The 14,249-nt window shown below is 43.1% G+C and overlaps 1 protein-coding gene across 1 annotated transcript in view; it reads right to left on the bottom strand.

The window, feature by feature from the left end:
• SLC24A4 (solute carrier family 24 member 4) overlaps positions 1 to 5,237 on the bottom strand; it is a 94,332-nt gene extending 89,095 nt beyond the window's left edge. The window contains exons 1-2 of the mRNA XM_027902630.1: positions 4,566 to 5,237; positions 2,050 to 2,157 (exon numbers count right to left, since the gene is read on the bottom strand). Coding sequence (XP_027758431.1) covers positions 2,050 to 2,157; positions 4,566 to 4,722 — 265 coding nt within the window. The 5' untranslated portion in view covers positions 4,723 to 5,237. The remainder of the gene's footprint in view (positions 1 to 2,049; positions 2,158 to 4,565) is intronic.
• Positions 5,238 to 14,249: the final 9,012 nt, after the last annotated feature.

Here is a 14,249-nt window from a genome sequence, read left to right as displayed (position 1 = left end):
TACACTCTCTAACCAATTTTCTATGCAATCTTCATCAAGTCTCTTGACCTTTCCTGGGACTTCTCTCTCTGTAGTCATGTGATTACAAGCTATATTCCCACAGAGATGAGCTATGCTACTTCTTCCTCTTTTGATAGGTTTTAGATCATTGTACCTTATTCTCATTACATGCCAAATCTCATTCCCAGGCTTCCTGACAAGAAAAGATAAAACAAACAAACAAACAAACCAACACCAACCAATCCACAAAAAAAAAACCAAACAAAAACCCAAAACAAACAAACAAACAAAAAAACACCACCAAACGAACAAGCCAGCCAAATCTACAGAACTTGTTACTGAGCAATAACAATAATTGTTCTTATGTCCATTCTGTTCTAATGGACAGGATCCACTCCTGTCCAAACATCAATTTCAGCTATTTTCAGATGCTTACTTTATTTGCATCTATCTTACATCTAGCCACTCATGCAGCATCTCAATTCCCCCTTCAGCTGCAGAAGATACACAGTGATAAGCTGTACATAACTGCAGAATAACAGGAAGTGATTAAAAATGCTACAGTTGCAATCCTGCCAGAGTTGATCTGTAAAACTGTGTTCTAACATAAGAAACACTTTTTAAAAGAGAGGCTAATATCATCACTGTGACTAAAAATCATTAATTTAATGCAAGTCTTGTGATATTTTTCTTAGAACTTCAGCATCCCAAGGCAGATTTGGGCCTCCCTTGTGTCCAGTTCTTGTGTTTATAGAGAAAAGCGTACCTCAGGGACCTGAATTTCAGAAAGCAAATCGAAATGGCCCAACTCTATTTATCTATTCCAATTGCTCTTACACTAATCTTGCAATTTTAGAGGAATGGAAGGAGTTGAACTATTTGTTCTAAACATGTGAGGAAGTCATCACTGCTCCCAAGATTCCAATTTATATACAATCAATATGTCTTCCCTTGGCAGTGTTATCATATCATTGTAAGAGTTCTCATTCCTGTCAAATGGAAATCCCTGTCAGAACTCTCCTAGGCATCTTTCTGATCTAGCTTCTACAATTTTGTGGCCCCCTGTGGCCTTGGCTCCAGGTGTGCTGCCAAGTGTGTGCTCAGACATGATTATATTGATGCAATCACATATATGGAGGAAAACAGAAGAGGAGCAGGAAAGAATACTAAGTGAGGGACAGGAGTACTGCTCCGAACTCTCCCAGTGCCTGGGGCTGACAGTATCCCAGAGCTCATGCTGTCGCTGTTTGCAAGAAGGCACAGACTCAACTGCCATCTAAGAGTTGATCAAAGAGTCATATTAAAAAAAAAATCTCAACTTCAAATTAACTTGGCTAGCGCCGCTGGCAAAATATCTCATCTCCCACACACCGTAAACCACAGAGAGGCAAGGAGAGAGAGAAAGGAAATACACATTGGAAAGACAGATGGGAACATGAAAGCATTGTGGACTAATGCTGATACTAAAATGCGTCATCTATTCCTGCCCTCAATCAATTCTTACTGCCTGGCCCAGATAGATATCCTGAAGTAAAATGGATTCCAGGGTTTCCATATCACATACCTCATCATCCCCCTTCACACAACATACATTCCTACTCTGAATACATAGTTTATCATTAAACTATCTAAGCACAGTTAACTGTATAATGGTAATGAACACAAATTAGTGTGCTCAGATGTCATCTCAAACACAGCATGTTTAGCTACCCATAGTTTCAAGAAGAGCACACCTCTCATAACTAGTGTAATACATTCAGCATCAGCTAGACCAAAATTAATAAGCACCAAGAGAAACAAAATTAAAGAAATCAAATTGCCAGCACTGGTCTCATAATGACCCTCAAAACATTCTTTCATCTGAACATTAACTCTTGCCTTTGATAGATAAAATCATGTCATTACATAGCACTATAATCCTTATTTCTTCATAGAACAGTCCCGGGTTTTTTTTAAGTTTAACACTTTAATGTTTACACATCACTGCAGCTTGGTCATGACGGCACTACCCAATACATCTCAAAACATCACAAAGTTTTCCCATCTTACCTGGCTCTGTACAGTTCTCTTCATGTGTCCCATTAGGTGATGCCATCAACCTTCTATTCCTCCACAGTTCTGATAAGGTACCTCTGTCTGCAACAATTGGTTCTCGTCCTGTATTAAACAGAAAGAAGTTACACCCACTGATGCCGATTTTTTTCCTATGTTATCCTAAGTGGACTGTGTGCACCCACTGGCGAGGAGCACGGGCAGACCATCAGAATGTAAGCACAGCAAAATCGAGGTGTGACTGGAGCACGTGCCAACAGACGCATGCTGGGTGCTCCCACCTCCAAAGGGTGTAATCAGCTACGAAGGTGCAGTATCTGAGCTGTTAACATTCCCTGGCCATCAAGAATGGCTGTGACCCACAACAGGAAAATACTCTGCAGCAAGCAAATGCTGAAGCCTGTACCTGTGAAAGCCGACACTTAGCGGTTCCTATAGACAAAACCAGCCAAGCAATGCTGATATAAGCAACAACCACACTTCCATTTTGTCACCTGCATTTGCATATACTACATCACTGCCTTCACAAAAAAATAAAAATTCATATGGGCATGTTCCAGTTGCATTTTAGTTTATTCTGTGTCCAGACGCTGAACTTTGCAGTGTTGGGTATATTGGGTAATATCAAACTGTTCATAACTTGTCAAAGAAAATGGGAAGCAACTGCACAGTGAACTCTCGTCTTTAAAAAACTAAACCTCTTTAGAAGTCTATGGAGCTTTTGCCTCAACTCATATTCCAGAAGCATTCTCCATGAAACCTGCTAAATAGCGTACCGGAGCACTTGTGATAATGTAAAGTATGCAATTATAATAATCAAAGAAAGAATAGAACCTCTTAATTAAATCACTTCCACCTCAATCTTATCCTTTTCAAATGAACATATTATAATAACAAGAAAAATTTTTTCATGGCTGATCTTAAAGTTTATATTCAGTCATCATGTAATGGTTGTGTTTTGTTACAGTAACTCTTGCAAAAAAAATATAGCCTGTAAGTTAGATTTTCTAGAGTATTTACTAAAATATTCTGAGCCACAATTATAAGAAACATAGAGAACAGATGGTCAGTGTTTATGGATAATATGTATTTTAAATTAGCCAGCTAAAAGAAAAAACTACCTGATGCAGCATACCACAAAAAATTAGGTTATGAGGGATTTAGTTGATAACCCATGAGATTAAAAACTTTCATTAGTCATGACATTTTTCATGTAAACCTAAAAAGGTTCTAGAAAAACAATAACTTCAACAAAAATACCCTTAAATATGCAAACATATTCACACCCCCATTACTTGTTTTCACAAACTAGTAAGTTTATGAAAATAAATAGCTGGTGCAAGAGAAAAAAACCCATAGGCAGTTCTAAATAAAGAAATCAACAGTATACTCTAAATCCACAATTTAAAAAACAAGCTGAAAGTTTTAAGATGAGCAATATGCTAATATGGTCTAAGATGCTGAATTCTTATGTGGATGGCTTACTGCCATCCTAGATACAGTTCAAACAACCCAGACAATAATTCGAGCACAAGAGCATTACGAAGTATGACAAGGTCCAGCAGATTTTTCTTCCCTAAGCATACACTTGAACTTCAGCTCTAATTTAGGCATGTGGCCCATCCTAATTGTGCTGAAATCTGATTTTCTTATACTAAATGTAGACATAAAATCTGGGTTTAGTTGATTTTTATTCTTAAATCCTTAAGGACTGCTGGCAGCCCTTACTTAGGGGCCCAAGTGCTGCCCCAGCAACCTTAGACTTTGTATTTGAGGGATATGAAACATATTGCACGAAGAGGGCCTGAAGCTGCACACTTACAGCCCAACCATGTGGTTAATTATAAATGCATCAGTTTACCAACACAGCACTTGCACAAAGGATGCACAAGACTCTCTATAATACTCTCTCTACAAAACATGAGATTAACACTGTTCCTTGGCTAAAATGCAAAATTTTCTATCAAATTCAGATCGTAATGAGGGGGCAAGATGTTACGTGCATGTTAGAGATTGAGAAAAGCAGCGGTTGTAGCTGATGGAGGTTTACAACCTAAGGACAAAATGAAAGGTGGCCCGAAGTTGCAACGGGGACCACAAGCCGCTGGAGAGAACTCAACTCTGATGCAGCAGCAGGGGGGAACTCCTCCAGGGCCGTTCCCAGGCACGCAGCTGCCCCGTGATGCCCCTTCGGTCCCTGGCCCGAGAGGAGCGGCGGACTCGGGGTCAGTGAACCCTGGACCCCCAGGCGCCAGCGGCGCAGCTGCCTCCTCTCCCCGGGGCATCCGCATCACCCCACGCATCCAACCGGCGCAGGGGTTTCTCCCGCGGAACCCGCGCTGCTCCCCCGCCCGCTGGGGCATTTCCACTGGGAGACTCAAAACGGGAATAGCCGGCGCCGCTTGACCCCGCCAAACCCCAGCTGCTCCTGAGGCGGCAGCAGCCCCCGGGCCGCCCCAGCCGCCCGCCCGGCCCTGCCGGGGTCCGCCGGTCCCGCCGCCACCGCCACTCACCCGCTCTGGAGAGCAGGCTGGACATGCACCAGGCGAAGAAGAGGATGGCGCAGATGAAGCCCAGCTGCTGCAGCAGCATCTCCCGCCTCTTGCGAACTTTCCTCAGCATAAGCAGCATGGTCTTGGGGGGGGCGAGCGGCGTCTCCTCCGGTTCCATCGGAGCGAGCGCGGGCGCCGAGGGGGCGGCCAGCGGGGTCGGTGGGAAAAGCGGGGCTCACTCCCGGCAGCTTCCCGCGGGCGGCTCCATAGCGGGCGGGCTGCAGCGCAGAGAAAAGGCGATGCCCAGGGCCTCAGGTCGGCAGCGGCGCGGCGGAGAGGCAGGTGGCGGCGGGCGGGGGCGCGGGGAAGCGGCGGCAGCCCCGGAGCGGGGCGGGGGGACGCGTCGCGCTCAGGGGCCGGGCTGAGCCCCGAGCCCCACACGCACCATGGCCGGCGGCGGAGGAAGCGGCGCGGCGGCGCCCCAAGCTCCTCGGGCAGCGCCCGCCCCACAGCGCCCCGAGGGCTGCGAGTCAGCACCGAGGAACGATGGACACATCCAGGCTGCTCCCTGCCCGCCCGACCGCCCGGCCAAGTTTGAAGTTTATCCCTGTCCTCCCTCCCTCCCCCACCGCCAGCCGGGGGCGGCAGGTGGGCGTCACAGCCGCCCGCGGGCTCTCAGCGCGGCGCCCAGCGGCCACTCAGCCCCGGCCGGCGGCCCAGCCCTTTCTCCCCGCCCCTCTCCCGCAACTTTCTGGGTGCTCCTCCGGCACCCATGGCAACGCGCGTGTGCCCTCCCCCACCGCGGGGCGGGGGGAAAGGAATAACTGGCCAAATTAATCCTTTCCCCTGCACGGGGCAGGAATGACCCGCTCCCGGTGCCGCGGTTGGCGGGGCCATCGGTGCGCGGAGGGGAGCGGGCAGCGGCAGGTGCCGCGGAGCCGGGATGCTGAGCGGGATCCGGGGCAGGGCTGGGGTCGCCTAGGGTGCGAGGGTGGCCGCTGGAGCGGGTCGGAGGGCAGCGGGGCTGGAAGGGGAGCGCCGGAGTGCCGCGGTGAGGGGGGCGTCGGGCACTGATAGCTCGGGGTTCTTCCAGCTGCCTCCAGGAGATGTGTTTCGAGATGGATTTCCACGGGGAAAATGATGCTTCTGCAAGCAGTTTGCACTGCAGCAAACGTGTGGTGTTCAGGACGACAAATTACTGACCCATATTGTGCAACGGTGGTTAGTTCCAGACTGTGCCACAGCGGATTTTGCTTCTTTTTTTAACTAAAATTTGATGTTTACATTAATTAAGTGGTTACTGTAAGCCAACGAGAGCAGCTCTGGGAACTTCCTCCTACAGCACAGGCATCAGTTCATGTATTCCTCCCAGAAATACTGTGCGTGTGAGGAAGCGCATGTAGGCAAAACGGGATTAACTCATCTGATCTTCTTTTCCATACAGCATTTGGTTTACAACAGGAGGCCTTTCAGGTGATTCCCTCTGGATCTCTGTCCATGTACTTGAGTGCATACAGTGCTTTCTATCTGACATTGTTTCTAATGGTGTCATAATTACAATACAGATATCCTGCCTACTAAAACAAATAATCACAAATTAAATAACACCAATCCTCTGCTTTCCCATCATTGTTTTAATGTGTTTTTTAATTTTGCTGTAGTGAGATTCAGCAGCACAGTGCTCAGGATGCTGTGGTACACACTGCGTGTGAAATTGTTCTTAGATTCATGCTGAACACTGCCAGTTGTCTCAAGCGCAAAAGGCATTACTTTAGCTGGGGAACCAAAGAGAAGCAGTTGTGTTGACCTTGTTGCTTGCATGCACATAGCTACAGAAACTTTTGTGTCTGAACTGTTCATGCTCTCCGGGCACCTAGGCTCTGATGGGCTTTTGACTTTCTGATTTACATTAAAGCAGGAAAACAATTGCATGTTAGAAGAATGGTGCTGAGACATGCTCCAGTCTCCTCTCTTCCATTCCCTTTATAGCTGCTGAAATAGGAAAAATAACACTGAAAGCTCTTGCCTACTACAAAGAAGGTAATAGAGAAGATTACAAGTCAGATTGTGTCCCTTTATTTCTCTCCATGGCCTTATAGGAAATCTCACAGTTGAACCCAGAATCTCACTGTTCTGAACCCAGAATGGTGAAAGCCATCCCTGACCAAAAGAATTTGCAGGCTAGTTAGACTCAGAGGCATTGGAGTCTGGATAAAGGCAAATGAAGGTCTTTAGATCAGCACTGTCCTTTACAGTGGACAGGGTTTTTTTTCACTGAAGACCTTCAAGCTCCAATGAAGGTGCTGGTTGGCCATGTCAGTAGAGAGGCCACTTCATACCCTGTCAGCTGTCATACTACCTGAAAGACAGTTCTTCACATGGCTTTCCATCACCTCTTTTCTGGGACTAAAGCCAACCAAAGTAATAATGTGAACACCAGTCTGCCATCCTTTTATGTTTAATAAGAGCTTTAATAAGACTGTAGTTTTCTGTATGAAGATTTTGTCTAGCAATAGAAGAATGGTGACACTGGAGGGTATTGCAGAGATTTGTTATTTTTTTCAGTATTCACTTGCTGTAAGTTTATAATCTTCTTAGAATCATGGAATTTTTAAGGTTGGAAAATATTTGTAGGATCATTGAGTCCAACCATTAACCCAGCACTGACACATTCACCACTAAACTGTGTCCCCATGTGCCACATCTACATATTTTTTGAACACTTCCAGGCATGGTGATTCCACCAGTTCCCAGGGCAGCTTGTTCCAATGCTTGACCATTCTTCACTGATAAAGGCCATGGCTTCAGAGAAGCTGTCCTGATGGCTGGGTCTCTTCTTGCAGCTGATGGAGATTGCTTGTGATTTTTATATTTACCACGTTTATTCTCTTACTTACTCTTTACCCTGATGACATTTTCAAAGCCATGGCACTCCTGATCTGAAGAGTTACTGATATTAAGACAGGCAATGAAAGTTTGTTAGAATTGAGGTAAATTTGGGTCTGGAGGTGAGGCCGTGATTCCGTTTGTGCATCTATGGGATGTTTACACAAAGACCATGGAAGTGAACCATTGTTAGAAGTCCTGAGTTTCACATGTGAGGGATTTTCATTAATTCTGTCGGATCCTATGAACATCACATGGATCAAACCAAACCACATGGTTAGTAACAGGAATGCAATTACAATATTACCTTTTTCAGACACAGTTTTTCTCCCTTTTCTGGCTGTTAAAAAGTTGTCTGTTTTAGAGGTAACAGTTAGTGACTATAGAAACCCTGAGGCCTTGCCTGTGAGCAACTGAAAGCGAGAAACAAAACCCAAAAACATGAAGAGATCTCTTGTGACTCCCTCACACAGAAGAAATCTGCTACCCATGATGGTGTGTGTCTCTCCCTCTCCTATGTACACAAATGAGGCAGATCAAAGTTCAGACAGTACTAATCTCCTAATCATACAAGCTTCTGATTAGCATTTTTAATCAGTCTGGTGATCACAGGGCAGCCTCAAAATTGTTCTTGAATACTAAGCTTTCAGAACAGAGTTCCAAATAATTTTTATTTTGGTGGGTTGTTTTTGTGAAATGTGTCAGGGAACGCTTTGTGTAGGATGTCTCAAAGGGAAGTGGTGTGCTGCAGAACTCAGCTCCAGTTAGCTCTCCCCATCGTTAGTCAGGACCTGCACCTCGAGGGTCTGTTTGAGTACATTGGAGCCATTTATGTGGAGGTTGTTACTGCAAAATGTGTCCCAACATTTTCATGTGATGTAAGACATCCATGCTGTGTGTGAGAGTATCGTGATACAGTGATAGGGGCAAAAAAGATGCAGATGCTTTCTGCCTAAGGTGGCGTTACATAATTTTACATTCATTTTTAAATCTTAAATTATTGCTATCTCTTACTGCAACCAGAAGATCTGTATATAAATTCAATGTGGTCTTCCATTAATAGTCTCAAGAAAAAAAAAAAAAAAGAAAGAAAGAATGAGACACACATGGTTTTCTGAGTGGTGCCTTCACAGTGAGTGGAATGGCGATACCCTGGATGTTCTGTTTCCATTATAGTAAGAACAAAATGTTTTCCAGATCAAGTCTAGGAATTCTGAAATAATTACATTTTGAAAATTAAAAGTGTTTGGGAAATATCATCAAAACAAAGTGTAGAGGAAGAAAATATTAAATAGCACTTTTCTTTAAGCCAGATGCAAGAAACAATTCTTTCTTGTTACTGTGCTTATCATTGTGATCATTGAACTTCTGTGTATATCCTACGCCAAAATGTCTCACTAGAAGCACATACTAATGCTAGTTTCATCTTGCACTGCCAAATTTGCTTGTTTTTCATCTCAAGCACAATTAGTATCTTGAACTGAGTAACAGCCAAAGGTTTTGAATTAGGGAACGTCTCACAGGAGATCCATGAAAGCAGCTCATCTGAGAAGAAAATATTGATGCTGCTGAGGGTTGAAGGAGAAGTATGTTTGGATTAATTCTCTATGGCACCTCCTAAAGGGAGTGGAAAAAGCAGCAGCACAGCCGTGCAACTAGAAACTGGGGCCCTGTAAATGGTCCATGAAGATTGTTCCAGCACAGATGAGCTGAGAGTGCATCATCTGAGAAGCCTGGATGATTAGGAGATGATTGTTTGTGACAGCCACCCAACCAGCTCTAGGAGCCTGTTTAAGTCCAGCTTTTCCAACTGATACAAACAGCATCCATGTATCAATCCCCCTGTCCTGTCCACGCGATCAAAAGATAATATCAAAGAAAAGCCAACAATGTTCTCTTAAAAAAGACCAGAAGATCTCTCATAAGCCATACAAATTCTACTGAGAGGAAAGGTATTATCCTTTGCTATTTTGTCCAGGAGGTTCATATGAGGGAGTCATGGAGACAACCTTAGCTCAATGCTGTCCATAATCACCTGGCTGTCAAGGAAGAAGCAATCCTGTGCTTATTTAGGACCTGGTCCCTGGGAAAGGAGGACACACAAATATGACTTAACAGTATAAGCTTGCAGAAAGCAAATATTAGCACATCAATATTTAAATGTTGAACAGTAATTCAGGCCACCATACCTCCTTAGGTGTGTATATACATCCACATGGTTCTCCAGGAACTGGTGAAAAGTGCTTTGCTGAACCATACTTGAAATTTAGAAAACAGATCCAGTGTTGGCATCAGCACTGAGGGTTTGACCAGAGTCTGTGTGATGGGTAAAACCTGAACTGGGACCATGAGAAGCTCCAACTGTAGTACCTAGGATCATCCTTGTGGTAAGATCCTCAACGACATTGAATTGTCAGATTTTTATCTCCCATTCATTTTCAAGTTCTAGTGGACATTTGTCAGTTGTATTATCATATTAGACTTTTGCATGCTTCAAAGGCAAAAACTTCGCCTTAATACAGAGTTATTTCTGCAGTTTAACTCAGGCCTTTGTTTTGCTTCCAAGGCTGCAACTAACTCAACCATGAACCAAAATTAAAATGCTATGAAGAAGGCAGCCTCACGTTGTAATACGGAACCATGTTTTTCTTTAGCTTACCCAATTCCTCCCTTGTGTTTTATACCTTGATGTCTTGCTGCTGCTGATTTCTCTTTAATAATCTTGGGTAATGGTACTTAGTTTTTCTGATGAGATTTTGTGATTACACCCTACATTCAATGCTTAGCTAGAAGCTACGCCCTTACTTGGGAGTTCATCAGTAGTCAACCGAAAATAATGGGATTCTCCCACAGTATGTAGAGATGCTCCAAGCAGGAATTCCTCATATCCTACATGCCATAAACAACCTCACATAAGCCCAGGAAGGAGGTTAAGCTGATGCCTATAATCTTCCTGCCATACAGTAAGAATAAAAGGTACCAACCAGATGTAGGCACTTGATGTGATCTCATTTAAGCTATAAGAAAATAAGGTCAGGTGGCTCCTTATGTCCCATGTGTGCTGTTAACACATTTTAGTTTAGGTACACTGGCCCTATTTATTTCTCTAAGTCTGCCAAAATGTCTTATTGCAGGACAGAATGAGGAGACATTATGCATATTAGTAGTATTCAATATGTTCTTCTGCCCATAAGGTTTCAGTCAACATCTACCTAAAAAAGGGAGTTTGTTAGAAAAACCTCAGTATTTGCCCCCTTAAATCAGTATTGTCTAAGCCCTCCAAATTCATCTCAGCATCTATGTTTAACACCCACTAGGTTTCTCAAGGATATAGGCAACTGGTTAAACGCTTGCCAGATTTGAAGAACTCATGCACATGCATAAAGCCATACGGAAATGGGGGTTAACTTGCAAGGACTGTTACACGGCATATCCTCCCCTACACACATACCATTCTTTCTTTCTCAGTTTCTCAAGTTTGCTGTCTCCACTGAATCCCAGTGTCATTGATTTTACTGTGTTTTCATTTCACCAGTGATTCTCTATTACTCTGCTCTCTATTACTTGACTCTGAGAGCAGAGTAATAGGGAATCACTGCCTATTTCTCTGCTTCCCATATGCTTTCCCTCTCTTTGCTACACATGACTTTGTTCCTCACCTCTTGATCTTCTAGGCCCAGTGCAAATTTTTCATTTGTTCTTCTCTCTGTAAACAGAATTCCTTCCTTTTCTTCAAATCTACACGGGAGTTTGAGCTTACTGTTGATTCCCTATTCCCAGAGGATTTGGGAAATTTGACTGTGCTTACCTGTAATTGTAAGGAACAAGGTTAGCTGCCATCATGCTAAACACAAGGGATTGGGGCAGGTCAAAGCTCTGCAGGCTAATTGCAGCATTTTTCCATCACTATACAACATTTTCCAACACTATAAAACATTTGTTTGCTCTCCCTAATTTCATTCCTCTCCCAGATAAAGAAACAAAATTCAGTTCCATAAAGTGCTCTCCATTTGTTTTCTTTTGGAAGGTTCTTGTATGTCTGTGAAATCAGTGAAATTCAAAACAGCTACTGAGGAAACATCTTCACACACCTCAATCAACCACACTTTTGTTCAGCTTTCATACCTACTGGGATCTGTTTCCAAAAGCCTTTGCTAGTCCCTCAGAATGAGAAGGATCATTAACTAAGCAAAAATTGATTCATTACAGTGAGAAAAATTTTCAACAGCTATGTGTTGTTAGCCCAAACCACAGGCTGCTGTGATCTTATGAATACACAGGAGGAAGCTGTGGAGAATTCTCACACAAAAAAAAGCCTCAGATGATGTCAGTGCTTGAAAGCATGAAGGCTGAAGAGGTTCAGTGAAAGCCCTGTTGGGGTAGCTGGGAGAGATTCAACAGGGTAGCTCCTTTTCCTAATTAGATTAGGAAGAGAAGAGTGAGTATTCATCCTTAATGACTGGGGAAAAAAACAACTGCAGACTCCAAATACTATATAAGCAAGTGAAGGAGTGTTTGTCCTGGTAACTGATGTCCATGAAACAACAATATTGAAAAGGTAAGAACTGTCTTTATTCAGATACTTGTAAAACATATGCTTGAAGGAACCTGGAAAGGTCATCCTGTTCATTCTCTTTTCCTAAGGCAACATCAACTCTCCCTAATCTTGAGTGGGCTTGCTCTGAAACTTAATATCCATTTTTATACTGAAATTGCTGTTTGACTGCCTATCAAAGCTTTTAAAATAAAATGATGGTGAATAACGTTAAGAAAATTTACACCTCCTACTTTGGCTGGCATCTTTTTTTAACACTCTTAGTGAGCATAACTTAGGGAGTTCTGGGAATTTTTCCCCTGATCTGACCACAGACTTTCAAAAACAAAAGTTTATTCTATTGAAAATCTATTATGTTAAAGCTAAGAGGAACTGTCATAACTGTCAATCAGAGAAGGAAAGAATCTTCTTACCATTTACTTCTGTAAAGTTAGTAGAAATCAGGTTCTTTTATAGACAGTAGGAAGAAAATAACTGTGCCCAGGGAAGATAAATTCAGTGTATAAAATATCGTAAAATGATAGTCTAGATGGAAAGGCAATCAGAGGAATCAAGTGAGTGGGAATAGTGCTCAGTGGAGTGTTTTGTATGAGGAGTTCAGGGCATTTACTTCATTGATGTTTCACGTCTCCTGTGGAAAAGATAAGAAAGGAGGGTTAATTTGCTCCCCATTATGTTCAGACAAGAGAGGGGAGAACAGAGAAGACAGGTTCAGAGTCCAGGTTCAGAACAGGCAGGGGAAAAGTATTTGTCTAAGCAGGCATTTAAGGGAAGGAAGGGAGAGCTTTGGTTGGTACGCGAGAACAGGAGATGGTTCTAAGCAAGCAGGCCAGGCACAGTCATCTGTGGGAGCAGACAAAGGGAACCTTAATCAAAGTGGATCAGGAGGATAAGTGAAACAACCTAGTCTGGGGAAATGAGCACCACTACATCCGTCCACTTGGAAGATCAAGTCTTGTACTGTGAATTTGAAAGGGGTTGGTGTAGCAGGAGGGAGACATCACTGTAGCTGCAGTACTTTAAGAAGATTATACTCTATAAAAGCTCCCTTTATGTCTACAAAAATGTCCACGCCTGCAGCACGGCCTTCTCTAAACCCAGATAACTCCTGTTCATTACCATTAACGAAAAGGCATGTTCAAATCAAATACTGGTGTGTTTTCAAGCATTGGCAGGATTACTTTTTACAGTATTTCTATGTTAACTTCTTAACAGACTTTACAGAAAGATACTAATAAAATTTGTAGTGATTGCCAATTTTAACAAGAAATATTTATCACTGGCAAATAACAAATAAAGCACTCCTGCAAATTAACTTCTATGCTATTCCTAACTCCTTGCAGGGGTAGCAGCAGGCTCTTTCAGCTAGCTTTGGGCATAAGTGTGCTCAGCTGCCTCTTAGCATCAGGGCAGCCCGGGTTCAGCACAGGTCTGCTCAGCTGGCTGCTCTTTTCAGCCTGTAGTAGGAGAACAGCAAAGGTAGCACTACCCCATAGTCCAATTTAATAGCAGCTATTGTGGGTGTCACCTACCTGTCACATCTGACTCACTCCACCATTTTTCTGTTGTTTTCATTTAAATACTTAAACACTCAAATATTCCAGCCACTTTACATTTCATCTCCTCAGAACGAAGCAATGTTTCAGAGCTGTTACCATGGAAACAATGGAGTGAGGAGGCAGCCAAACATAAAAGTAAGTCATCTATCAGTAAATCCAGAGACATGCTTTGGGGTAACTTGAAATTAAAAAATGGATAATTAATTGAGCTGTTGTTGAGTATCTATTTGTACTTATTGCTTATAAGTGTCAAGAGGCCACCTTTTTCCCTGGGACAAGAAAATAACACTTCTCTGTGCAAACTTTTCAGTAGCTAAAGGCCTTTCTGACACAGGAGATAACACAAGTCTTTGGAGATGACCACACAGGAGTTTCTTATCAGCAAGGTCAGGCAACTGAAATGGTATTGTTGAGGGTCAGCAACAGCAGCTTCCTCAAACAAATCAATCCCTACTGATAGCAGTGAGCTATGAATGTTGGAGAGTTGTAATCCAAGATACTTGCAAAATTTAATCAGACTATGGGAAAAAGAAGATTAGCATTACTGGAGGTAAAAATGCAGCTAGATATGGCAAGCCCCTTCCAATTATGCAAATGAATACACAGAGCATTCTGCTCAGAAGTGGGTATTAAATTCTACTTGTGGATAAATATAAAAGCATACCTTTGTCCATCTGTCACTATATATCCTGCAATACCATAATT

Source organism: Empidonax traillii, unplaced genomic scaffold (genome assembly GCF_003031625.1).
Source record: "Empidonax traillii isolate 1590-97213 ecotype Southwest subspecies unplaced genomic scaffold, ASM303162v1 scaffold897:size315579, whole genome shotgun sequence".
Lineage (NCBI taxonomy): Eukaryota > Metazoa > Chordata > Aves > Passeriformes > Tyrannidae > Empidonax > Empidonax traillii.
This window is presented reverse-complemented; position numbering and strand designations above follow the sequence as displayed.